The sequence below is a fragment of the Anguilla rostrata genome, chromosome 2, assembly GCF_018555375.3.
Source record: "Anguilla rostrata isolate EN2019 chromosome 2, ASM1855537v3, whole genome shotgun sequence".
Classification (NCBI taxonomy): domain Eukaryota; kingdom Metazoa; phylum Chordata; class Actinopteri; order Anguilliformes; family Anguillidae; genus Anguilla; species Anguilla rostrata.
In genome coordinates, this window is record NC_057934.1 from 44,664,533 (window position 1) to 44,691,664 (window position 27,132).

The following is a 27,132-nucleotide window of genomic DNA, read 5'->3' on the forward strand; positions in this document are numbered from 1 at the left end:
AGCATTTATTTTAAATTTATTCAAAAATTTAAAATAAATATTACCATTTTAAAAACAACACATTCGGGCCATCTTTTACTTTTCAGTAACACTTTTTAATTTACATTTTTTTAGATTCCAAATGCATTACAGATTCCAGATTTGGTTTCCAAATGGAACTTCAGAGCACAATGTACAATATAAAAAATGTAAAAAGGTCTTGTTACCTGAGAACTTTACATTAAATAAAAGACCAAAGCCAGTCTTTTTCACAGAAATATACTGAATTTTAAATTTAAAAGGACAGCTTGCTTTCGGTTTATTTCTGACTGAAAATAAAACATCATTGTCATAAAGGCATACCAGTGAATACATGACAATGAAATGTTTATTCTTCTCCCTCAATCAATGCTGAACTTTGAATAGAAATACACAGAAGATATGTTGGCCATGGCACAAAGTAGCCCATAGAACACTGGTAGAACACTGAAATCATTTTTTTATAAGCATATTCTCTTAAATCGAGTTTAAGAAGAATAGGGAGCAGGTATGTGCATAATTTTAAATACAACCGACACTAATTCAAGTACCCAGATTTACAGAATTCTTGCTCTATATTTAGTCCAGCAGCTTCATTAATTGTTTATTGAAAACTTGAGCAAACACCATGTTCATTTCCTAATGACACTCAGCCATTTGGAACGGCTGGATATAATGTTGACACTGGTGTGCCACAAATACCAGCTATAAAGGAAAAAATGCTTCTGGCCATAGGATCAAAGCTCAGTGAAAAGGTCACTGCTCTGGCTGACTCCTGTGGTTGGGAATGATGTGGCCTATGTGGTGGTGAATGTGATCCTTCCATTCAGCAGGGTGCCCAGTACCCACAGTCAGGAGTCTTATCAATTACATCACATTTCTTTAATTTATTTGTTTATTTGGCAGATAATTTGGCAGATCAATAAGCTTACCAGCGAGCCAGAGTGCAGTTTTCTCTCTTTCTCAGTTAGCAAGTGGAAGGCGAATGCCAGTCACAGCCTGTTAATGCTGTTTGTCATGTCTGATTTAAGACAAATATCAAACTATTCCTCAAAACTGACATTGATCAGATGCAAGTACACTACCCCGCAGCTGGTGAGTTAGCAAGTGTCAACCGCCATCCTTTCAGATTTGGAAATTTCGATCTCTAAAATGGGCCGACCGCAACATTCCAGGCACATTAAGCATATAAACGCAGATGTACTGTCTTTCCCTCCCGGATAAACACATTTCCCTTTGTTTCTTGCCAGGTTTTTTTTTTTACTTCCATGACTTCCTACCAACAGTTACCTCATTCGGTGCAAATACATCAGTCTTTATCACATGAATTAAATACATTACAAGGTACAATTACTGAACAATAAAACAACGCAGGTGTACAACAAAAGAACAGGAAGTCCTGAGTCATAAGCGTGGCTCCTGGTGAGCCTGCTGGTGACTCACGTCCTTGAGATCACCGCTAGAACTCGTCGTCGGAGCTGATCAGCATGATCTTGTCGTTCTTCTTGGACCACTTGGAGCCGGCGCCGAGGCCCGCCTTGCCGTTCTGGTTGGGCTGGACCACCTCCTGGGTGGACTGCTGAGCGTACTGCTGGTAGGTGGGGGAGAAGTTGTGGATGGCGTCCTGCACCATGTCTTGGGGGTTCATGGTCTCCTTCAGCCCGCTGGAGATGCTCTGCATGGGGGCAGTGTTATCTGCGGAGGCAGAAAATCACATTAGCTTCAGTTCACATTTGCCCTCAGAAACGGCCTATCTCCTCTAAATGGAAAGTTGGGTGGCATGTAATGTAGTGGTCCAGTCACTGGGCCCCTGTGCCCACTTACATTAATCACAAGACCAAAATGGGACGATGTCAGTCTACTGCTGAGAAGGTTAATGAATAACCTGTGGTATGCAGTGACACCATCATAGTTTATGGCTGAAAGCCAATAAAAAATAGAAAGAATTTTAGAAAATTAGGAATTACTATGTGCAAATCAGGTGCGTTTACTCAGGTGTTGCTTGTCCATTAATTAAAGAAACATGCCAACATGCATGGTTAAATATGTTGGATATAGTATGTATGTTGGTTATAATTATAGCTACCTCGACTATGTGTATACTTCTGTAACTATGAAAGATGGGTGATTGGAGGGACAGGCTCAGTGGGAGTTTCAGAGACTGAGACAGCTGAACTTGCTGATGTTCCAGGGCAACTTTGTCCTGCAAGGTGATGTCAGCATTGAACGCGGAGGGGGGAAGACATCACGAGCGATGAGAAACAGTGGGCGGAGGTGCGTACTCCAGGAATGCCATGTCCTTGTACTAATTCAAAGTGTAAGGCACAGCAGGTCAGCAACCGCAGAACAGTTTACTGCCAATTTAAAGTCGGGGAGAAAGCAGGCAATTCAATCAAAAACAGTGGCAGTCCAAGACCATACTTTACGTTGGCGATTCCATTGTTTAGTTCATGGCCTGTATGTTTGTGATCAATTTCTACACAAACTTTTTAAATGGAAAACATTTTTTAACAACTTTTTTTGTCCTAAAAATAAGACAGCTACACTACAACCATTCTTGAATACTATCATTATGGTCAACACAGTAAAATGAGTTGCATCCATTTTCTATTTTCACAATCTGCCAGTGAGATTCCCTCTAACTTACCCCAGTACAATAACCCACTGCGTTCACTGTTTAATCTAATTCTTAATCCAGAGCCTAACAACAAGAGCTTCCTGTTGGCAGTCTGCTCAGCCAATGAGAGAGCAGCACAGGAAGTGTTTAAGTGCCCTGTGGTCTTCTCAGCCAATGAGAGAGCAGCACAAGAAGTGCATAAGTGCCCTGAGGTCTGCTCAGCCTACGAGAGTACAGCACAGGAAGTGTTTAAGCGCCCTGTGGTCTTCTTAGCCAATGAGAGAGCAGCACAAGAAGTGTTTAAGTTCCCTGTAGTCTGCTCAGCCTATGAGTGAGCAGCACAGGAAGTGTTTAAGTGCCCTGCGGTCTGTTCAGCCAATGAGAGAGCAGCATAGGCAGTGTATAAATGCCCTGAGGTCTGCTCAGCCTACGAGTGAACAGAACAGGAAGTGTAGAGGATTAACTGCGCTGTGTCCTCAGGGGGGAGACACAGTCACACACACAGAGCTGCAGCCTCTGGTCACATTGCTACAGAAAGGACATTCTCAGAGGAAGGAAGGCTACAGCACAGCAGCTCCTGCTGTAAGCACAATATTCACCACTGCCTTCAGTTTGGGAAACGCATAATAGACCAGCCCCAGTAGAAATGACATCAGTCGTGGCCTTTAGCCTTGCTCCTGGGTGAGCTGGTTGTGTTAAAACCTCTTCCTTGAACTCATTTTTGAAGGTATAAACATAGGTGATGCAAATCATTTTAAAAGAACACTCGGACTGAATAACCAGCAAATTCCAGAATATAAATGAGTAAGTGCAACTATCAGTTACAACAAGCAGCCCCCCGATTAACATTGCTGATAACACGAGCATCCCAGAAAGGTAGGCCGAGACGCAGCCTGATCCGATAGCCAGGCTCTCCGTAAAGCAGACGCTAACGCTGAGGTAAAGGGCTTCCTCTCAGCTTCGGCCTCTGAGGCGTTCCAGCTGCGCGGGGAGCAGCGGTGATCCGCAGGAGGCGGCGCGGACTCCCTTTCCAGAGTTTATTTCAGAGCCGCGCCCCCCCCGCACGCTTCTGCCAGCAGCTACGCTATAATCACACGGCAGCATCCTGTCTGGGGCCAGCGCGTACTGCTGCAGGAGACCATCTCTGCTCTCTCTCTCTCCCTCCCTCCCTCTCTCTCTCTCTCCCTCCCTCGCTCGCTCGCTCTCTCTCTCTCTGAGACTCTGTTGTTACTGGAAATTATATGTTTTAGAAGAAAGGCGACAATCAGGCAATCAGGACCTGAGTAGTGGCACAATACCTCGGAGACAGCTGCGCCGCGATTGGACGGCGGAAGAGCCTCGGATTTAACCGTGCGCTCGCCGCGGCTACAAAGGCGCTGGAAAGCGCTAACGTCGCCTCGCTTACACGTTCCGAGAGCAGGTGCGCATGGCTTTGAGTCCGTATCTCCGCCGTCGCTTTAAATGTCACGTTTGAACTTTCGGTTACCCTTGGCTCTCAGGAAAAAAAACACGCTTCTTTATGCAAATCCGAGACCATGCAAATAAAGGTCTGCCGATGCGTGGCATTTACAGACCGTTTCAAAAAGATACGCAGGGTCAAGCAACAAGGCCACACATCGTCGGTTGAGCAAAAGGGGCATGTGAACCACAAATAATTTCTTTTGGAGATACTTGGTTTCACATGAATAACCCCTCGACTGTGTGAATGTGAATGCAGACAATTTGGTCATGCAGCCTAAGAGAAAATAAAGCTGTGAATGCAACGCTAACTTAAAAGAAAATATGACACTAAAGTCTACAACAGACAGTACTTCAGTTCACAGGAGTGTCGAATAAATTTTCCTCTTTTGCTTACAGTAGGCAGACATGGGTTGAATCCTAGTGCTTCAGCACTCAACTGTGATATTCTTGACAGCTTAACTACTCCCCGTCAGGTCACGCTCAGAGGTCAGACGCGTTATATAATATTATAATAATATCGCAGTCATTTGCTGACTGAAACCCTCGCTTCCTAGGCAAAGCAGCGGCTAATTATACAGCATCCCATTCGCACATCACTCCCGATTACAGCCTGCGCTGACATGGACTGGATTCAGTCCGAGCCATAGGACGCAAACTGGGACACACTGCAGTGCATTAGCCGGAAGACATATTCTGCAGAGCAGATAACGTGTTACAAATTTACTTGCACTTGCCGTGCAATTTTTAAAAGTGTATTTGTTAATAATGATTATTTTATGTCAGCATTGGGACTAAGAGTAACCACTTTGAATATTTGATTCCATGTCTGACGGCTTCCGTGTCCTTTCAGAATTCATTCCGAACGTCAAATGAGGACTTCCCTCTCCAAAACCAGCGTGTTGTCAAGGGGGCCCAGTTTCCAAAGGAGTGGCACAAATTAAGCAAAAACATTGCCTGACACAGTGACTGAGGCATTCTTTCGCTAGCAGAGCTAGAACCAGACCAGGGTCAAATACGTATTTGTTTTGGATTCAAATACTTTTCTGTGCTCTATTGATTTTGCCTGGTGTAATTGAGCCTGCCAATATGACCAGAAGGCGGGGTTTGCACTTTTTGAGAGTATGTAATTGGTTCCAATACACCAGAACCCAGTTGAGCTCGGTGGTCAGAAGCCCCGGGCATGCAGGCCCATCCACAAGAAAGTTAGCGTTAACACCTGTGCAGCAGTACTGAAATGCTCAGTAATTACACGGTTTATTCAGCGGAAGTGAACGGGGCCATCAGCGGCGTCACCGCCAGCGGTCCGGACCGCAGCGGGAGTGCATCATATCAGAGCGGCTGGCGGGAACGGGGCTTCTGCAGAACGTACTCAGTCTCTCTGACCTTTGGTCGCTTCCTGAGGGACAGCCTGATCAAATGAGGCCGAGGGCGAGGGTGAACACGCCGGGCTGGTGCCGAACACGCCCCCCCCCCCACTCCAGGGCCGTGACAAGCGGACCCGTCTCCAGCGGCGACGCGCTGAAATGCATACCGCCGGGCGCCGGGGGGGCCCTGACCGAGCTCTACTGTCAACCGCGCAGCGCGCTCAGCGCACGTCAAAACCGCGCTGCTGTATCACACCGCCACCCGCGTCTGGCCAAATAACGATCTGCCACGCAGCCCTCCGCCCCGCCGGGCCCTCGTCACGCGGACTCAGGGCCGCGCCCGTATCGCGCCAGCAGGCCGGCATGACAAAGTCACATCTTCCTTCTCGTGGCGTCTATGCAAAGCGGGACGGCTCTCCGCTTACCCGTGACTAGGAGCTGTCAGGCGCACCCCTCACACCTCACACACCCGCCCCGTGCTTCCTGACTGAGCGGGGAGCCGGTCCTCCCCTCCGCCGCTCCCCTCCGCGGAACAGCAGCGGCAGACCACCCGCGCCGCCCAACTTGCACCGACGGACGAGGCGTTCAAACGGAGGACGCCTACCGGGCGGCGGGCCGCAGGAAACGGGGCCTCGTTCACGCGGCTTTCGTCGGAGCTAAGCCCGCCGGCCGCGGACCGTCCGACAGTCGCAATTCGGGCGGAGAGAGCTCCTTTGTTTTTTTTAGGCGTTTCAGAAAATGGTGGGTGCATAAGGACCTCGGCGATTATTAAGCGTGCCCCGCGGGCCGCCGCAGGGAGACCTCTGGTTACGGCTCCCCTGCGCTCAGTCAGCTCTCTCTGTTGATGGATGAAAGCGCAGGCCGAGGTGACAGGAGAGCGGCGAGAGAGAAACGCGGGCAGACCTCATTTCCTGTCAGCGCCCATCTGCAGGAGACCGGTCTGCCAGGGGAAGGGTCCTTGCTATTGGCTGTGCAACAGCAGCCCCCCACCCCCACCCCTCCCTCATGCACCCACCCACCCCCAACCCCTCCAGCATCCTCCTTTTTAAAGCCTGTGTGAGTAAACAAACCCCTGGGCCAGAAGGAGCATGGGCAGGGTGGAATGATTGCCTGTTTCAGGGTCAGCGGCAGTGCAGCCTCCCCCAGGCCTCTGGGCCCGGGCGTGTCGCAGAGTTCACATGAATAAGCGCGTCGCTACGAGCAAAAGCTTCATCGCTGGATTTCCTGTGCCCGGGCGCCGCTCGAAAGTAAACTGCCACGGGGTGCGTGCGGCTTCTGAATTGAGATAAGAAAATATTTCGCCCATAGTGCAGTGACACGCCCAGCAGACAGGGGCTACTATAGCCACACCTCCTGTGGCGGAGTAAAGGACTTTGTGCTTCCTGGTACCTGTCCCAGCTCACACGCGTAATGGCCGCCCTCTAATGCGCTACGTTTTTTGACGGAGACCTTCCGATTATATGTGCGTGAGCCAGTCATTCATCACTGACGTGCTGTCAGTTTTATGAGAGCTCTGGGAAATTAGTCCAATCATAATGAGACCTGTCGTTTGTAAAGGAGGGCAGCATTATGTATTTATGAGCGTAAGAAATGAATGACGCGTTGCACTATTGTGGGTCAACATCCCCATTCAGCAATAAACGCTGCGATACTCTAGACAGGGCCGATTATCTGGAGCCACATACATTAAACTTCAGGAAAAAGAAAATCCCAGTAATAACTGATACCAAAGTATCTGCAGCTACACTGTGAAGGGCGTGAAATTGGCAGCAAATCTTCAAGTCTTCAGACAGGCCTAAAAAGCAAGTGTTGAAGTAGACAAGAGCATCCACTCTGTTTGTGTCCGACTGCTTCTGAGCTTCCGGCAGGGAGCCCAAGTGGCCGAAGGACATGCAGATGAGAGCACTTTACGCGCGGCAGGCGCTCAGCGATTCTCTTCTCAGTCTCCCCTCCAGGCTCTCCGCGGCCGTCACGTTTCCACAGGAAAAGAGAAGCGGTTTAAATGATTGATCTCGTCACGGCAGGGTTTCCCTCCATCCTCATTTTTCTCCCTTTCATTCTGCAGGAAAGTGCTGACGTCAGAGCGCTGTTCCCCCCCCCCGGCGCTGGCATATTCCAGGTCAGCGCTTGTCAGGGCGCCAAAGCCGCAAGGGCGAGGAGACGTATTCGTCTTCCGGCGAGGAGGAGGCCCGATCCGGTCCGGCCCGCCGCCGGTCACATAAATCACGCGGCCGAGGAAGGGAGCGAGGACCGCGAAGCCGTTTCTCGGGGAAGGGGGGCCCGCTTCGCCCTGGGCACGTGCCGCGTTCGGCCGAAAAAGGCCCCCGGTTCACTCTGATGCGCTGGAGCGGACACGAGCGTTATTAAGCTTTTAATCTTGCCCGAGATGAGAAGATGTTCCCTCTCTCCGTCCGACCTCCCGGAACACCAGGGATCACTGACTTCAGAGACGACCGCTTATAACTGGAACCTTCTGCAGGGTGCCGGCTACGTTCGCACTGGATGTTCCAATGTCCTCGGCTGAATTGAGTTTTGCCACAAAAAATTGCAACTTGAGAAGGACAAATAAAATGCTTGTATCAGCACTCAGCAAATGATCTTCCAACAACATCCAATTTAAACAGAAGGGGGTGGGGGGGGGGGACAAGAAAGTAGCATACACCTCTAATTGTGAACCCTGGGAGCTGGCAGCTTGTGGATAAACCCTCCAATCTCTCTCCCTCTAGGCCCGTAAGAAAGCGGCGTTGGAGTTAGTGTTACTTAAAGGCGCATGGTACCTGGGATTTCACTCTTCTTCTCCTGGTACACAGTGAAGCTGAAGGCGTAGCGGAGCGCGATGGCGGCGAAGAACATCTCGATGCAGATGATGAAGTTCTGCCAGCCCGCCGCCACCGTGCCGGCGCCCACGTGGTACCCGTCGATGACCAAGGCCTCGGGGATGACCCCGCAGCGCTCCAGGATCGCCAGCACCATCCCTGAGGAGGGAAGAGTCAGCCTGTAACCGACCTTACTGACGGCTTTACCACATCCTCCCCGCTCAATGCCACACTGAAGAGACCATGGACCATGACACTACACCTAACTGTGAAAGCATCATTAAGTCTGTTTGTTGGTTGATAAGTAGGCCCAGTTACAAAAACAGAACTAAGTGCATGATCATCAATAGCTAAAAGTAAAGAAACGGGTTGCAGAATATAACTTCAAAGACAATCTCAATCATCGGAGCCATCTGGACCCTGTTTTATTCAACTGAAATGGTAACACAAAATCCAGGGATAGCAAAAATGCACTGTTTGAAACAGGATGAAACAAGCTACTTCCAGGACTGAAGACGCACACAGTGAATTATTATTTTGTTTCTGTGCCCATTTTTGATTTGACCTCTGATAACAGGAAATGGAATTACTGAAATAAGTATGAAGGACAGTGGACTCACCCTGCCAGAAAGAGAGGAATATGACAGATTTGATGGTGAGGAACTTGAGCACTGGTTCATATGGTCGCAGCAGGTCACTGGTGGCGAAGTAGAAGAGGAAGAGGGCATAGAGGGCCAAACTGACAGAGAAGTTGTAGATGATGGTAATGTACAGGTATCCACCTGTCACACTAGGGAAAAGAACAAACAACGCAAAACTTACCATTTCCAATATGTAATTATATACAGATGTACAGGAAAAATACTGTCATTAGAAACCTATTAAAAATTTGCCTATTTACAGTGATGTGTGGGATCATCAATGCTTTGGGGTTGTTTTGCTGTCAGTGGTCTAGGGGCTGTTGTTAAGACCAGCGGCACAAATAATTCAATCAAGTACCAGGACATTTTAGCAAAAACCTTGGTTGCCTCTGCTAAGAAGACTTAGCCATAGCTGACCCTTCCAACAGGAAAATGACTCCAACTATATTGAAAAATCAACACAGAAAAGGTTCTGTGAAGACAAAATCAATGTTTTGCAATGATCACCTCAGGCTTTGGACTTTAACACTACTGAAAATCTATGGTCTGAATTGAAAAGGCAGTCCATAAGCAAAAAGATAAGGAATACAATTAAAAGTTGTTTTGTATTTTGTATTTGTCTTACTCTTTACCAAGGGTTCCAGTAACTTTGGACTTGACCATGCAGTACCATGAACAAGAGTATGCAGAAAATATTTGCCAGAACATAGAACAAGGAAACAAATATATTGCACTACTGTATGAATTTCCTGTCAGGCTTGGCTAATTGTATTTATATGCAGCTTGTTCAGGAATTTAACACATTTAGGCACGTTAACTGTAAGCTGAAAACACTACATTGCACATAATTTGTAACACTTGCGACGACATTTATTTGGATTGCTCAGTGATATTTAAAATGGCACACCCCATTATATCGTCGCAAAGCAACAAATTAGCATGACTGAATGTCTGAATGCAAGCCGGGTCTCACGCCAGCGATCCGAGCTAATACACATGCACGGTCTTCTCCACCCCTGCTGAACCGTGCTTGTGTGGGGCAGGGCATGTCAGAAATGCCAGTGTGTATATAACACAGACACCACCCCGATGTGTCAGAAACGGGAAGCTGTGATCTCAATGTGTGAAAATCAACAGGAACAGCCTACCATGATCATTATTCAGTGGAAACTGTACACGCCTTAATGGCAAATGTGTCTTAATAGCATTTAGTTTTGGATTCAAGCATCACCCACAAAATAGTCTATCCACTTACATTTAGTGAGAAGAATACTAACCATTTGCTTAATATGTGTGTGTTTACGATGATAGCATCTGGCAGGGTATGAGGAAAATGTGATCCTGGCTTTTAAGGTGCGTGTGGTTCATGCTTACATCATATGAAGTTAGATAAATAACCTGTTTCTCTATCCTGAAGGCAGCTGCTGCTCTAATACCTTTTAGCTTTAACACTTTTGATTTTAATTGCTTTGAATAAAAATCACAGACCTATGATTAGTCCTTATATGGAATTGGAATGGATCACTAAAGCCATAAGTGATAAAGACATAGGGCCATTACACAGGATTTGTCAAATTCATATCCCGAGTTTAAGATTAAGAGTTTAAGATCTAACTGCCCAAAGCATTCACTGATAAAATAAATTTACTGTACCTAGCAGAAAATAGTGATTTTGCTGTTGTTGCTTTTAAGCACGCCATCTCCTCTATTTGACAAGGTCACTAATTAGCCAGTAGGCTAATAACCCCGCCATCGGCCACTAACTGGGTACTCGTTACACAGGCAATCTGTTTGCCTAAAAACAAGGCTCTCGCGGGAGGAGATCAGAACAACAGAAAGACAGAATGCAAGTGTTTGGTTCCTTTTTTCCATCGGTGAATTTCAATGATTGATTTGTGTTGTACGCTCATTATGTTAAAGCCCTGAATAGTTCATCATAAGAGGTGCTGTAGGCCACACAAAACCTGTTGGTTCGGCACAGCTGTATTTTACTTGGCCTGAATGGTCTTTCATTTCTCCACAGTATCAATAAATAAATAAATAAACTCTCTGGTTTCCTCCCACAGTCCAAAGACATGCAGGTAAGGTTAATTGGTGATTCTAAATTGCCCCTAGTGTGTGGTATGAGTGTGTGAGTGAATGGTGTGTGTGCCCGGCGATGGACTGGCGAACTGTCCAGGGTGCATTCCTCCCTCTCGCCCAATGCACATTGGGATAGGCTCCAGCACCTCCCGCGACCCTGACCAGGATAAGTGGGTATAGAGAATGGATGGATGGATGGATGGATGGATAAATAATCTCACCTAAAATCTCCGTCGTGATACTTGCCAAACGCCTGCAAGAGAATGGTGAAGACAGCCATGATGGGCTTTACAACACAGAACTGCAGAGTTGCCTGTAAACCAAAGGAAAAAGAGAGAACGACAAACATAAAAAACCTTATAAAAACATATTTTTTTAACACTTACAGATCCAATGTCCTCATCTATAAACATAAATTAATGGAAAGTTAAAAAAATAAACCCAAATAAAATAAAATAATAAATAAAATAATAAAATAAAACCCAAAAAATAGCAAAAAACAAATACAAAAACTGGGAGCATGGATCAGAACCCTGGCTTAAACATAATACCATATTTCCATCTTCTCTTATCATCCCAGTGGCAATGCGCCATGGCATTGTAAATGCTCTATTTGTCATTTTAATACAAAAAACAAGCCCACCTCTCAGGCACACATCAAATTAGAAACCATTTCTCAAACTGTTGATTTTATATCTCGGCCCTAGTCTGCCAGTGCAGCTGATTGTTAGCACGGCTTTGTGTTTTCCCCTATCATTTGGACAAAGTCCCGGATGAGCCTTGCACATTTAGATTCTTTAGGAATTAGTTCTGTTCCAATGCTGCTACAAAAAGCGAAGTGCTTCTGGCTTCAAGCATCTGCACTGCAAAATTACAAACAAAAACATCATTTCGCATTCCTCTTAGAATTCAGTTCATTATTTCAATAAATTCACTAATCAAAACAGATTTAATGTGTCAAGCCTGAACGTGCAAACAATGCATTATTATTCATCCAAGATGCAATAATGAGTACATTTGTGTGTCCATGTGCATTATCACATGTCTATCACAGAAATCTTTTTCCAGAAATCAAAACAAAATCACTATATCTCCAAGCCAGAGGTACTTACAGGCCAAATCTTCACTTTTTCTAGATTCCTCCAAAACTAGGTATGTCTATACTCTTTTTCTCACTAACAAAAAAGGAACCCAAATTTTACTCTCGATCTCAGGCTCCTTCTTCACTAGGAAGCCAAGGGTTCATCTCTTTCCACACTTTACCACCTCCTTAGTCCTTTCCTCCCAGCATACGTTCTCTGCATACTCACTGCATATTCCAGTCTTGTGCTCTTCTAGAAACTGGCCATATCCTAGACTTAACACCCAGTGCCTAATCATCAAGAGAGATACATGTGTATTGCTGTTCTCATAGATCATTGTTAGGCTCTTGGAGTATGTTAGCGTGATTCAAGTTAATACTATGTACACGAAGGTTTAGTTTTTATATAGGGTAATGTTGTTTGCACGAGTGATTGTTAGCCACTTTGAATACGTTAGTATGATGCAACTTAATACTGTTTACCCTACAGTGGTAAAACAATGCTATTCATATTGATTATAAGGCTATGAGCTTGTGTAAAAGGATTAAGTTCTGTATTCAGACTAAAATTATTTATATTTTGTGCCAATATTACATTTTGAGTGGTTATCCACTGTGTTGGTTAGGATCGGTGCTCATGTTGCTCCAATGACATATTCAATAATATCTTTGCAGAATGGCTTTGTAAATATTCCTGGAAACAGTGTACACCATACAAATGAATAAATATGTAATATGATGCTGGGGACAAAATATTGGTAATAAAAAGAAGGAATAATCCACTTCTACATGCACAAATGCCTTTAAAGTTTTCCAAAATCATATCAAAATTATTTTCCACAGTGCTAGGAAGAAAAAAAAGCTGTCTGGTGAACCTACCCATTCTAATAAAAACGCCCTGGCAGTGCTTTACCTCCAGAGGGGACAGCACAAGACTGAGCTCTGCAGCAATACTAGGGATCAATATTAAATTCATTCCATGGGCTTTTAAAAATGAGGGAACACTTGGTATATCCTCGGCTACACTCTCTCTGGGCAGCCATTTTGATCCCATAGCTTGAAATCAGTGGACACTAAAGGTTAAGTACATCTTCCAATTTTAGAGAGCCAGACTTCAAATTGAAGTATTATTAGAATGCAACAGCTTATTCACAGCTGCTCTGATGCAAGTACTTGTGCGTGTCTTGTGGTATAAACCACAGCCTTTCATTTCAAATGTAATACCCGGAGATGGTACTGTATATTCATAATGGGTTCAATGATAGATTGATTCTTTTTCTGCTTGATATGCCAAATTTTCCCTTCATAAAATCACGTTCACAGGCACTGATAAAATATAAAGATACTGAATATGTCTTAAATGTCAGAATGAATGACTGGTGTTTTCCAAAAAATAAATAAAACTTTTATTCATTCACCCTTTTTGACAAAGGGTGAATTACAGTCTCAAAAATGGAATATATAACTACACATTTTGTTTTTGGGAAATGGGAACATATGATTTATGGACACTACCAGACTGAGTGACATCACGCATAAAGAAGCATAAGCTATAGCTGCAAGCTAGGAAAAAAGAATAAGCTGCAATTCTCCAAAATCAGCCAGTTAGTCACTGAAAAACAAGGCCATAAATCACACTGAGTGTTTCAGAGACCGACTTCATCTTCCGGTCTAGCAAAAGTGAGCAAAAGTCTGTAAATGTTCTTTGGCGAAAAAGTTTGGGGACCCCTGGTGTAGGACAACCAGAGCAAATCCACATCGCCACTATATCTCAGTGTCATTCTCTTCAACTGTGCACCGCTCTGAAAAAACTGTACAAAAGTATAAACTATTTTGGTCTCACTGAGTATGCTTGGCACGGGATGCAAGGTTGTGCTTTGAAAACACTGCACGCATGAGTTCCATTATACCAAGCACTGTGTTTATCTGTTCCTGTTTCTCTATAAAATATTCATTTTCAGTCTAGTCAATGTTTTGAAGACATACCCTTCAAATACAATTTTCATCAGGGCTGCACACCAAGTCTCCGCAGAATCCCAATACACCCCGGGAACCACGTCAAACTGACAGCCCACATTATCTCACTGTGCACACTGCCAATGAGGTCTAATTTGTTTTTACCCTGCATCTACCAGTGACTGGCGTGATGGGGTTTACCGGCCTGAGGCAGCACAGGCTTTGAATAAGAGGCAAGACAGAACCAGGAACCATAGCATTGGAAGTGACCAGAATTCATTCTTGAAAAACAAACATTTCCTCTCCCATCCCGACTAGCTTAGCTTAATCTATTCCTGACTGTTTAAGGAATACTGGGACAAACCTGTTTGCAGAAGCGTAAAAACCCAATTGAGTAGCTCATTCCCACCAGGCAACAGGTACCGTACATACAGCTCGACCTATAAAAAAAACAAGAAAAAGCAGAACGTCTTCAGTCGCTTTACACATATACGCAAAAACGTTTCTCTCAAAGGCACCCCGTGTGAAAGACATTATTCGTCAGCATATTTGAAGTTCAATTTTATAAACTTCAAATACACTTCAAGTATTCTCAAGTACACTAGAGTATACTTCAGTATACATTCTTTTTCCACATTGGACACACCTGGATTTGCGTGTTAAAGCCATCATATTTTACAACAAATATTTTGTGAATTATCTTTGTCTTTTTCTAAGGAAACTATTTTCATCGCATGATACATCGGGAAGATGCGAACAAGACAAATGATTCCCAAGTAAGCAGAGATGTTTGGCTTAAGATATTGAATAAGAAATAACATTTGCACTCACTGCCTTTTGAAAGACAGCGGTTATGATCCAGAATAGAAATTATCAGTAGTTCTGACATTTATATGCAGTGTGTATCCCTTTTGTGGTGCAGACCCTTTGACACAAGTTCCTATAACTGACAGCATATACGACGGGTTTGCAATTTACATCAATGTAAATTGACCCAATATTTGCGTGTGGTCATAGCAAGTTTAAAAACACAACCCGAGTGTCAGAGTGCATTATAGGCCGGCACGGAGGAATGGCCATCAGCGGCATCCGACTCAAAATCTCAAAATAATAAACGAGGAGCGCAGCGTGGTCACTTGGTTACAGTCCGCTAATGAGATGTCCCCTCAGGACATTGAAACAAATGGATCCTTCAGAACAGATTAAGAGGATACGGGACACAGGTGTGCGAGTGAAGCTCCTTAATGTCTCCCTGCACAACAGGGCCTGGAGCGCTCCGATAGGCCCACTAACCGAGCCTGCGCCCCAAAACTCTGGTGAGGGAAGATGATTCACTTTTATCTAATGACCTTTATTGGCTTTAATTTCTTTTATCAGGTCTTTTTTTCCCCCCCCAAGCCTCTGTATTCGCTCAGCCTTCCCGCAGTTAAACTAGCTCTGCAGTTATTTTTAATCTCAAATGGAGTTCACCTAATGCACTCCTTATCTGGGAAACATACTGCTGTCCCACTTTCAGTAATGACCAGATGTATGAATGTAACAAAATGTTCCTGTGCTCTAAATCCACAGGACCGTGTCAGACATTAGCAGCCAGGCTATCATTTTATACATTTAAAATATTGTGATGGCGCTTACTATGCATTTAAAATGAACCGTGCGTTTAAGAGGACTCAAGCGGCGGGCTCTCGGCGCTCACTCACTGAATGGGTCTGCCTCGAATCTCAGACATGATGGCACTTTCTCCCCCCAGGTACTCAAAGGACAGACTGAGGAAGTTGTAGATGACGAATGCTGAGAAGGAGAGGAAAAAAGAAAAGAGGACAATCAGTCATAACGACAAGAGCTTGCGCACTTCCAGTGTACCATCCAGCTGTGAAAGAGAATTTTCATTACTCAAAGCAAAGCATAATCAAACCTAGATTGTATAGATGTGTGCATACAATTTTGTGGAAAACTTCGTATTTTTATTATGAAAAGCAAACTACCCAAAATTATCCTGATGCCTTTTCTACTGTGAACAATGCAGTCATTTCTTTAAAAGTGGGCTTAAACACAAACCAAAAGTGGAGGTTGTGCACTGAGAATCGCAAGACAGCTGTCTTGGTTGAATGTTTAATCAAGAAGCTATATTCATGTTTGAAAGGCATTTCATAATGCCCGACTTGATCTTTTGAAATTATCATGTGGGCAAGCTTGTGAATAATGGATGTCGCATTCGCAATTTCACAACTCTCCTTTTAAGATTACACTTAATCCCCTCTGTCTGCGATTCGCCCTCACAATTAAAAACACACCCGGCCCTTTCATTACTGCGGCAATATAAAAAGCAGTATAAAAATGTTGACGAATAAAGCTTTGTAAGACCATTTAAATTTTAATTAAATCTAAATAATTAAAAATCAAAACCTGCTGTTCGGAGTACATAATAAATAGGTGAGCATATTTTAGAAAAGATGAATGCGATATGTACATAGACCACTTACAAAACAAGTTACGAACAAAGAAGGGGAAACAGCACAAGCACAGACTAAGAGAGAACGTTTGGAGCTGGTGATTGACCAGCATCACATAACATGGAGCAAAAAAAGGACTCCCATTGTTACTGATGTGCAAAAACAGGCTTGACCTGTTACCCTCAGCTTCTCTGTATTGCCTGTACTCCAAACACTGCAACCCACTGCCCCTCTTTATGCCAGCGCCCTCCCTCTCCACTCCCACGGCCTGTCAATCACGCACGAGGGGCCGAGGTGGATGCCGGTGCCGTGGTTCAGCGTCCGCGGAGGGAGACGTGGGGTTGAGAGATCACACAAAGGCCACAGGAATGTTGAAAGAGGGAAGGGCCCGGGCGTTTACTGTTTACCTTCGTAGCAGTCCCGCACAGAGTCAAAGTAGACGTAATACTGGTCGTTGCTGATAAACAGCAAACTGAGCCAGGAGTCGAAGGCAAAGATGGGAACAATGAATAGTATTCGGATGATGTAACGCTGCTCGTTGGGCATGGTGTACGACCGCAAGTGCATGTAGATCTGTAAAAAAAAAAAAGGAGAAAAGAAATTACCAGAACAAAAGATAATATAAAAAATAGATGGCCAGATGTATTATGCATATTCCATGGAGCTGGTTTCAATGTTTACAATCATTACATTCCAAATAGAACAAAGGCAAGAAATCCTAAGCAACAAGTGGTTTCTTAAAGAAATAAATTGAGACAAAAAGTAACTATACAATATAACTACAAAAAGGGCCATATTTAATACATTTCATTTTTTGTGGCAACATTACAAAGGCAAAACTGTGGTACACATCCAGGTATGAATTTAGAGCTCTTCATTCCAGTAACGTCAAAAAGCAGATTACCAAACGGACCAGAAAAGTAAACTGTCAGGATGAAAGAAACCAGGGAAGCATTATTCCAAATAGAAAAACTATCACCTTTTTTAGACAGAACCCAACTTTAAAAAGATTAAGTAATAATGTCATCTATAAAATATGGATCAGATATAATAGCCCTATGCATTTAAGATTACATACCGCCCAGACAGTTCTCATTTCCAAGAGCCTAAAATACCAGATATTCAATCCATTTCCGATTCAGTCTGATAAGGCAAAGAAATTATCCAGAATATTTATCAGAATCCAACTGCATAAACCCCACATTTTCTTAGAAAGAAGCTGAAGAATTGTCCAGTTCACAGAAATAATTAAAATCCTGCTTAAAAAGTGAGAGGCGGTCCTCTTTTAAGGAGGCCCTGGAAATCTGTTTGAGAATGGCAATGGAAATTGGATGAGACAGTTAATTTTTCACCTAGCCGTCCTTGGTCAGTAATGCTGTAATGCTCCGCGTTCCACATATATTCACAGTGTCCATTTTGAGTGAAGATGACATATTACGGTGCTCGTTTTCTACTCTGAGCCTTATCCTCTTCCATACATCTGGCTCTCTTTCTCTCGCTCTACCACACACACACACACACACACACACACACAATGTGATTAAACGCCCATTACAGACCAGCCACTCTGAGTGCGTGATGCATTTGGTGCTCTTGAAAAGAGAAGCAGAGCTGATGGCAGGGGAGACTGATATCTTCCATTTCCCCTGAATGTGTGGGGAAAAAAGCCGGTTCCATCACACTGACCCACCTGAGACAGAGCTGTGCTCTGGATAATGGCTCTACCCTGCAACAATATCGCTGGTGCTGAGTTACCCAACCTGACTGAGGCTAATAACAGCAGCTCAAGACTTTCTTATTTAACTCCTGGGACGGCCCCAACTGTCCACAGTCGTTTTTCCATTAGGTCTAGAAGACAGTTTGAGAGTAACCCTAGAACACCCAGAATCCTTCGCTTTTTTTTCCTCTTGCACTCTTTTGGCCACAATCTGTCCTCTACTCTAGGCACAATGAGTGAGATTATTTGCACATGTATGAAATGGTTCTTAATGATGTCCTAATGGGTTTGATCAACTACCATTTTATCAGATTCATATTGCCCTCTTTGTATATAACCATATGTAGTCATTTTGATGAAATGTGAAAAAAAATAATTCATGGGAAACTGCATGCTGTATAGTTAAATAGTGTAGAGCGAGCAAGGAATGAGTTTTTAATCTGTTCCAGGAGCAGACACTAGTGAGAACAAGTGTGACTTCCTTGATTTTAGAATCAGAACAGTGATGTAGCCCAGCAAGTGACCCTCTAGTTTTCTTCAGCCTGTAAGAATGCAGCTCAGGTCAAACTTAGAACCCCTGTCACACAGTGACTCAGATTAAAGATGGGCCCGTACTGATAAAAATCCGTCACAAACACACATTTTAATTCCTATTCGGGGAGTTTCTATTCAGAACGGGCACACAGCACAGCCAATGTTATGGGAAAGGATAAGGTGTTTTGCTTAGTATTGCCTCATTCACAATAACATCAGAATGTCCATTATGAGTCAGATGACTTTCAGCTTGCCATCACTGTGGTAAAGGTTTATTTTGGTCTCCAAAATGCTTCTGGCTCGTCTCTGTATTTTTTTGGCGAATTCTAATCTGGCTTTTCGAATCTTGCTGGCGATCAGAGGTTTGCAGCATATATAATTCTGCTCACAAAGTCTTGTGCATATGGTGTCTTGTGATATTTTCACCCCTGCCCTCTGGGGACTGTTGGTGATGTCACTCATTTTGGGGTTTTTCGTCACACCTCTTAGGATTAGTCTATCATCAACTGCAGTTGTCTTTCTTGGCCAACCTGTACAGAGTTTATTTGTGAGACCACCAGTGGTTGCGTTCTTTCTCAAGACTTTCCAAACTGCCGTACTTGAAATACCCAGTTTCTCAGCTATCCTTCTTAATGAATTATTCTGTTCCCTCAGCTTACAGATGAGTTGTTTTTCAGCCATAGTTAGTCGTCTGGTCTTCATGATGGTGTATGACTGCTGACTCCAAATGCGATTTCCACAGAGGGAAATAAAGGGCAAAACTAAGTCTGCGCATCAAAAAGAGTTTAGTTTGCCAGTCAAAATTCTGAAAAAATACAAGTGGCAAACAGGTAGGGATCCAATGCACACTTGATGGTGAAGTTAAAAGCCTTTATTTAAACATGGCAAGAAAAAATTTAAACCTGCAAGACCTACGCAGTGCAGCCTCGCATGGCCTTCATCAGGGTTCCAAAAGCATATGGAGCTCAGTGTTAAATATTCACTACTATAAAGTATCATTCACATTCGCAAATAGACTAATACAATAATTGTATAAAAATGGGAGTGACAATTGAGAGGGGGAGAGAGAGAGAGAGAAAGAGCAAGAGAGAGAGAGAGAGAGAGAAGAGAGTACAACGCACCTATATTAATGATTAGTCATTCGGCTTGTAACTACAAGGAAATGGGAGTATGACAATCACAAAAACTAAAGAAAATCAATATCAATATTAATCCCCGGAGAAGTAGTGTCTTTAAGTTGGTGAATCCAATACATTTCACATTTTTCGCAAAGTTTTTCAAACTAAACCCTGGCAGATGCATTGATATTTCCACCCCTCCTCCCCACCCCCCAAAGAGCACCTTTTTGGCCATTATCTTTGTTTGTGTAGCGCTCCTTCTCTAGCCTGTCAAAACTAAGGCTGTTCAGATCCAAGTTTTTCGCAGACTTCCGGAAAAACCCTTCCCTTGCTTCAAAGGGGGAATTCCCAAAATGCCTGGATGAAATAAGGGCAGCCAAGTGGCGTTCAGTTACAATTTATGAAAGGGAAAGGAGCAATAACATAAAATGCAAGCTTCCAGCAAGAAGGAAACCCCACATCGCAATTCTCCACGCATACAGAAGATGAGTCAGCGTGCTGTCAAATGGACGAAGAGTATTTTTTTTTTTTAGGATGAGTTTGGAAGGTCTGTGAATAATTGATGAGTGTATTTTGACGGGATGGGAGGGGGATCAAGAATTTAGCCTACACAGTATTGTGTTTGTGTTTTTGAGTGAGGTTCTCTCACAAGAAATCCTCACTAGGCACCACACAGACCAGCAATTTTGTTTTGTTTTGGCTGGTGTGTTTTTATTATCACTCAAGATAAGCTTGGTTAAGGTTTCTAGGAATTATTCATGAGCCGTCCAAAGTCATCCTATGAAAACAATACTTGCACACAGAGCACAGGGTTGTTATGGGGTATCACTTCCTATATAGGCTGCAAGGGTTGCTTAGTTCCATTTAATTCATCCTCCCTTGCAGAGCACCTGTTAAGTTCACTTGTTGCACCTCACATATTTTGTCATAAACTGGTTCACTCAAGGGAATACGAGCAAGGGAAGGGAATGTGTTATAGTGGAACCGAATGCAGGCCAAGACTAGGCACTCACTGCTCTTTTATTTGTGAATAATCCATGCAAATAGATTAAAAAACACCTGAGCAACAGTAAACACCTGTCATTAACTTTATTTTGCACATCTGAAAATGGGGGGACTTTTTTTAACCATATAAATGCAGGTAGACACCATAAAATAAAAGCTGATTGTCTGCACTTTTGCATCATATTCATCTTTTTATCAAATCCAAATGCCTTAAGTATGCAGTGAAAATAGATTTCACTCTACCTTACCGTAATTTTGTATTTTGCAGGCAACATAACTTCAGTAAAATTGTCTGGAGCTGAAAAGATTTTCCTTCAGTCTAACCCACATTGCCCTCATAATTTGCATCCCACTCATTATGTACTGTATCTGAACAGCCTACGTTGCTAAGCAATGATGGGCCTAAGAGGTTAGACTGCCTGGCATCCGCTTAAGGACACCCTATGAAAACCCCTGAAGTGTTGATGCAACACGAGCTATTGTTGCCCATTTGCTCATTTTGTTTTCCACCAAAACACCCAGACTGAATTCCAGATTGCAAATAAATAACATAAAATACATTCTTTCATTATTACTTGGGCACTACAGTACCAAAAATGTCAGGGGTACTAAAAGGGCCTAAATTATTAAATATGTGTAGCAAGATTACCATTTCTTGCAATCCAACTTCCCTGACATTATTAATATAAAAGCACAGTTAGTACTCTATTTTAACTATTTTAGTGCATGGTCTAAAGTGTGTATGGCCAAATCTACTGTTGCTAGTTTAATAGTGGATAATTTGAGCACAAAGTAAGGCAAAAGGTTCAAATGGACTGAAACTAGTTGCTTAAATAATTAATAATAGGTGTGTCTTGGGCATAACATGTAACTCGTGACATCTCCCATTCCCTTTAAAGCCACCTGCACTTGCACCTTGGCAAATTGCTCATATAATGGAACATTTTGAAAAGACAGATCTTCCTCAGATGAAACAGACCTGCTCGAGTGAGGTAAAAGCATGTGAGCAGAGAATATGGCAACAACAGGGATTCACCAAAGTTCTTTAAAATTGTTTTGTGCAGTTATAGACTTACTGGTAGTGTTTTGATTGCTGAAAGCATGGAAACTGTGTCGCTCTTAGTATATACATTTTACAAAAAAATGTTGATATTTGAAATAATCTTTGTTTTTCTGTGCTGTACTGTAGTGTTCCACCTAATTTTCAGCACTCCAAACGTCCTCTCTATTACAGTGTGTGTTTTTGTGAGTTTTGGATTGAATGATCTCACTGTTGTAGGCATGATATATGCGTCATCAGCCATGTCTTTAATGGATAGCCATTGTCCCCTAACAGCCACCCCTCTGGGGAGGATACCCCTGGAAGAGTGCAGGACTGACAGAGTTGGCCAATATAAAGGAGTCATGGCTTGATACAGAATAATTTGCGAATACCTGTGTAATCTTACGCAAAGCTTCGCAAATCACCTGGATGTTGATGGAGGGGGCAAGCAAGACCCCAGGGATCCAAAATTCGCCTGTTTAACCCACTCTTGCCTGGCAATTGTTATGGGGAAATGAATATATTAACTGGCATGTCAGACTTGGCTTGAGGTAACTGCACTTATGGCTGAATTTACAGCACATTGGGATATGCTTCCAATTGAACTGAGGGGACGTAGTTGCTGGAACGAAACTTAGCTTAGCATGGCCATAACTTTCACAAAAACGCATAGTGCATAGGAACAGCAGGCATTCGTCAGCAGCTCTTCTGTCAGGAGATAATACAACAGATGTTTCTTACAGCTTGCTGGGATAAGTGCAATTTACAGTAGTATTCCCCTTTGTCGAGGAACAGGCTTGGCCAATGGACCCTCGCCAATCCTTTGTCCTATGAGATACTCCATGTGACTGAATGAATCAGGAATGTATGAGCCAATATTTAACAACTGAAAAGATCAAGAAGTGATATCTTGTTAAACTTTCATGGTCTTGTAGTGATGTGGCATAAGAGTTCAAATATTTTATTTGTGTGATCTTTACAGTTTTCACAAGGTCTGGACAGGCATCCTCACCCTCACAAATCTGCTTAAATACTGAGGCTTATTGCCATGATAGGTAAAATAATTTGCCAATTTTATTCATCATTTCTACAATTAACTCATTCATATTCAATACTGAATCAATATTGTAACTAACTATCATGAGATGCTGTATTTCTTTATTCGTGTGTATTTTTGATATACACAATAATAATCTTTCACATTGTAATATTGATATTTTTATGCATGGTTGTACATGCCCCTGTATGTGTAACAGACACACACTGTACACCCACCTATTTAGGCACACATTACAATCTTAAAATTGCACCCTTAAAATAACAATGAAACAATGACAACATGACTCAAGACCAGGAGTTTGTTGGTCTTGGCACAAGCGCTGTCAGCTGCATCGAAATAGCGATATGCTAACAATGCGCCTGACCGCACCTCATCTTAAGACCAACCCGTCCTAATGGGCACAAGTTCATCTGCTATTTAAACAACATGGGCGCTGAATGGGAAAATGAAACTAGCACTCTAGACACTCGCGTTTGCATTACTGCCGTACTAAGATAGAGCCCTTAAAGTAAATGCAATAACAAAAAAAAAACTATTTACAATAAGAATGTCGGGTGAAATAACTGTCAAGCACATTTTTGCACCTTTTTGTGAGCCACAGTCATTATTTATTAATTTATACATTACTTAATCACTTCGCACTGAATCAAAGAGGGGTTACATGCTCCAAGCACTGCACTGGTAGAGTAAGTCAGGGAATTATGCTCCTGCCTAGCATAGATAAGTATCAATCAATATGTAGCTTTAGGAAAAAATAACCATGCAAACTAGCTGACATGTAAACTTGATTCTGTTCAATGCATTACTTCTACCGTTACAACTACAATTCATCATTATTTGTTGGTAGTTATCGTAGTATCGTCAGCAATTTGTCAGTAGCATCAAAAAAACATAAATAATTAATGAACACATAATAATGAATAATAATAATAACGATAATAATAATAGATTGTAAAATAGGCACAAAATTCTAACAGCAAAAATGAATCAGTCAGAACAGCCAATAGTTCATTTTCACTCATCTATTTCCCTAATAAGTAGCTGGATACCGTACTATTTTCCTTCTTATTGATCAGCACATGGCATGGCATCACACGCCACACAAAGAGGATAGGTAGGCGATAAGGTAGGGCCCCAAGAAGCTCAGGCAAATCTGTCAGTACCAAGATTATCAATGTGATAGTAACATCCTGTTAATCATCAATTTGAAGAAAATCAAATGGACTTCCTTACAATTCATAAACATTTTTCATAAAAATAGAATTCTCCACATTATCCTATCAAAGGGACCATTCTTGGAAACTTTTGCAATAATCTTAAGATTATTTAGTACTAAAGTGAAAAGGTCCCTTTGCATCAATAATTTTCATGTTTGCATTGTACTGTTATCAGGTGCTGCAGCTCTTACAGTTTTATTGTGCAGTCGACTTTGGTCAAGGACAGTGCTTTCCAGTACCAGCATTCTTCTGACACTGTGACAGCCTGGTACACCACAAACACAGCTTGTACAAACAGGCAGATACTGATTTTTTGGGGGGCTATCACCACATTTTCAGTAGTGTCTACTGGAAGGACTTGTGTACAAAAGATAAAGTCCTGGGAGTGGGAGAAGACACACACCTGAGTGAAAAATTCACTTGTGTGTCTGGGCATGTGTTTGCATTACCTACCACGGTAACATTAGGCAATCAGTGGCTACGCTTCCCACACAGCTGGAAGGGAAGGGTGCCAGTGAAAAGACCATCTACACCCTCAGGACTCTCATTACCTCACACACATTCTCTTTTATTCGCCACTCTGCTGCTTTTATGGTTTGTTAACTCTGCTTCCACTGCATTTCTTTGAGGTTTCCCCAATACATTTACAGCTACAACACACACACTTAAGCACTTCAAATGCACCTCAGGCCAAACCACAGATTTTCACTCCGAGCCAATCATCAGTGTGTCCAATGTGCCCTGCATGAATAATGTGAAATCATACACAGGCAATAAATAGATAAATGATAAATAAGGGGAGGTTGGAATGAAAGAGGCTGCAGCTCATGACAGAATCGCTGATACACAAAATAATTTGTCTCACCTGGTGACAGGTGATGAGCAGTGCTGACCAGACAAAGATGCCCGAAAGGGCCTGTGCGGCGGTCGTGTTCAGGAAGAGGTGGTCCTCCACGACGGTACTATTCCCTGAGCGAACAATGGTCAGGTTCTTCATGTCCCCCTCCATGGGGAACACTGCCGAGATGAGCCGGGAGGCAGGGTCATCTGCCGAGGCTTCGGTCACCCCAGGGAGACTGTGGTTTTCCATCTCCGCCAAACAACTGCAGAAACAAAACACTTTCATAAATGTTGCTGATAAATCTACACATTCCAAAGTGGACTCTGGAAATGGCTTAAAGAAACATGTCGATTGTCTTGTCCCCCACAGTTCACTTTTCACGGGTCAGGGAAGATGTTCTAGTTACCAAGCATTACTTATGTGCTTTCATCACATGTGAAAAAGCAGAGTGATAAAGGTCCAATGAAACTGCAAAGACAATGGCCCTTAGTTCAGTAAATACCATGCTCAGACACCTCTGCAGTAAGAGCAGACTTTCCTTTCATTTTCCCATTTCTTAAAAGAAGCACTGTTGGCCAGATAAATAGAAAGTAATGGCACTTCAGTGGTACTGAAGAGAGCAGCGATAGCAAAATGAAACATGTCATTTTGAAGTTAAGGAAGTAAACAAAAGCATAATGGGACAAAATCACTTCTCTTGGGGGAAAAAATACAAATTGATGTCCAGTCTCTGCAAATATTTCCATATTTATTTCTTGGCCTTTATTTTAATTTCGATGGGATTCAATGTTGGTCTCATTTCTGACAAATAAGTCTCCACAGCCAATGAAAATCAATAATTACAACTATGTTTTGTTCACAGCGAAACCTACTGTAAAAAGAGTGTTGTTTATGTCCTGTAACAGTTTCCTGTTTCAACAGAAACCCAATAAGCTCAGTTATCAGTTTAAAAGTGTAAACGTTCAACAGTCTTCAGTCCGCTCTCCATAATGCCACCCAGTAAAACTAATCAGTAAGATAGATTTCTATATCCTACTGGCGTGCTTTTAATTTTTTAAAAAGTAACGCTTTAGATTTACCAATTCAGTATTCAAGGTGTATATCTCATCAATACAACTCAGTAAAAGCACTCCCACAACGACAGCTTAATCACATCTTTTGAGAATTTATCTTCGGTAATTAGACATTTCTGGCGCAAATAAACGAAAGACGAACAAAATTAGTAATCATGACGGACATTTCAGGGCATGCATCAAAGCCAAATAATTAGTCTCGTCTTTGGTTGACCAACCACCCTCGGTTCCGTCTTATTGCTACAGTAGTCTATTGTCACTTCGGAAACACAGGTCCGTGTGTTGCTACTTAGTTTTCGGAAAACGATTAAACAAAACAGACCGCCAAAGTACAATATTATAGTCAATTAAGACAAACCTTGTTATCTCCGTAATATCAAATTATGATGCTAGGCAAACGATTTCTCCAAAGGGCTACATTTCCAGTTGATAAAACAAATATAAGTTTCCTGGGTTGGCTAGGTGACATAGATGAAATGGCTTCCTCTGTCAAACTCGCCTGGCTGGAAAGATTCAACGCTTCCTCGTTTGGCTGGCTTGCAGTTCGACGGGGTTAAAGTCCATAGCGAATCGACAGGTGAGTCTCAGAAGTTTTCATAACGCGTAGTCTACTAGCGTGCTAAATTGTAAGAAAAGAACTTCAAAGTGGAAGCGTACTGTATCGTAGTACACCCAAGCAACAATCATTTACGTTACCACTTCTGGAAGAGACACTTGGGTATCAGGTGGACGTTGCAGAGTTAAGTAAAAACGAAAGTCACGTGATCGGAATACATTTTTTTAAAACTAGCTGATACTTTATGCAAATTGTAAAGTAGTTAATTCCTATACAACTCCTATGCTCCTTCTCTCTACTCTGCACAGTAAAAGTCAAAGTCAACATGTAGTCAAGCATTTTTCTTAAACATACGGGCCATACCCCCACTTCAGTGGCACAAGATTTTTATCGTTCAGCGTAACCAACAACAGCACAGCTTTATGAATTATGCTCGTTTGTGAGACGCAATTCACATTTTTGGCACCTACTATCCTTGCT

At 42.9% G+C, this 27,132-nt stretch overlaps 1 protein-coding gene across 2 annotated transcripts; it reads right to left on the minus strand.

Annotated features, from left to right (window-relative positions):
• Positions 1 to 73: 73 nt before the first annotated feature.
• On the minus strand, positions 74 to 26,832 carry LOC135248173 (transmembrane protein 184B-like). Of its 2 annotated transcripts, none has more exons than XM_064322491.1 (9): positions 26,596 to 26,832; positions 25,048 to 25,285; positions 16,897 to 17,062; positions 15,737 to 15,827; positions 14,401 to 14,476; positions 11,221 to 11,312; positions 8,897 to 9,066; positions 8,238 to 8,435; positions 74 to 1,713 (listed from the first exon to the last, which is right to left on the minus strand). In XM_064322491.1, exons 2-9 carry the CDS (start codon positions 25,270 to 25,272, stop codon positions 1,478 to 1,480), a joined length of 1,254 nt encoding a protein of 417 aa, XP_064178561.1. In that variant the 5' UTR covers positions 25,273 to 25,285; positions 26,596 to 26,832; the 3' UTR covers positions 74 to 1,477. The 2 variants fall into 2 exon arrangements, with proteins under 2 accessions (XP_064178561.1, XP_064178560.1); XM_064322490.1 differs by having other exon boundaries at positions 26,455 to 26,832.
• Positions 26,833 to 27,132: the final 300 nt, after the last annotated feature.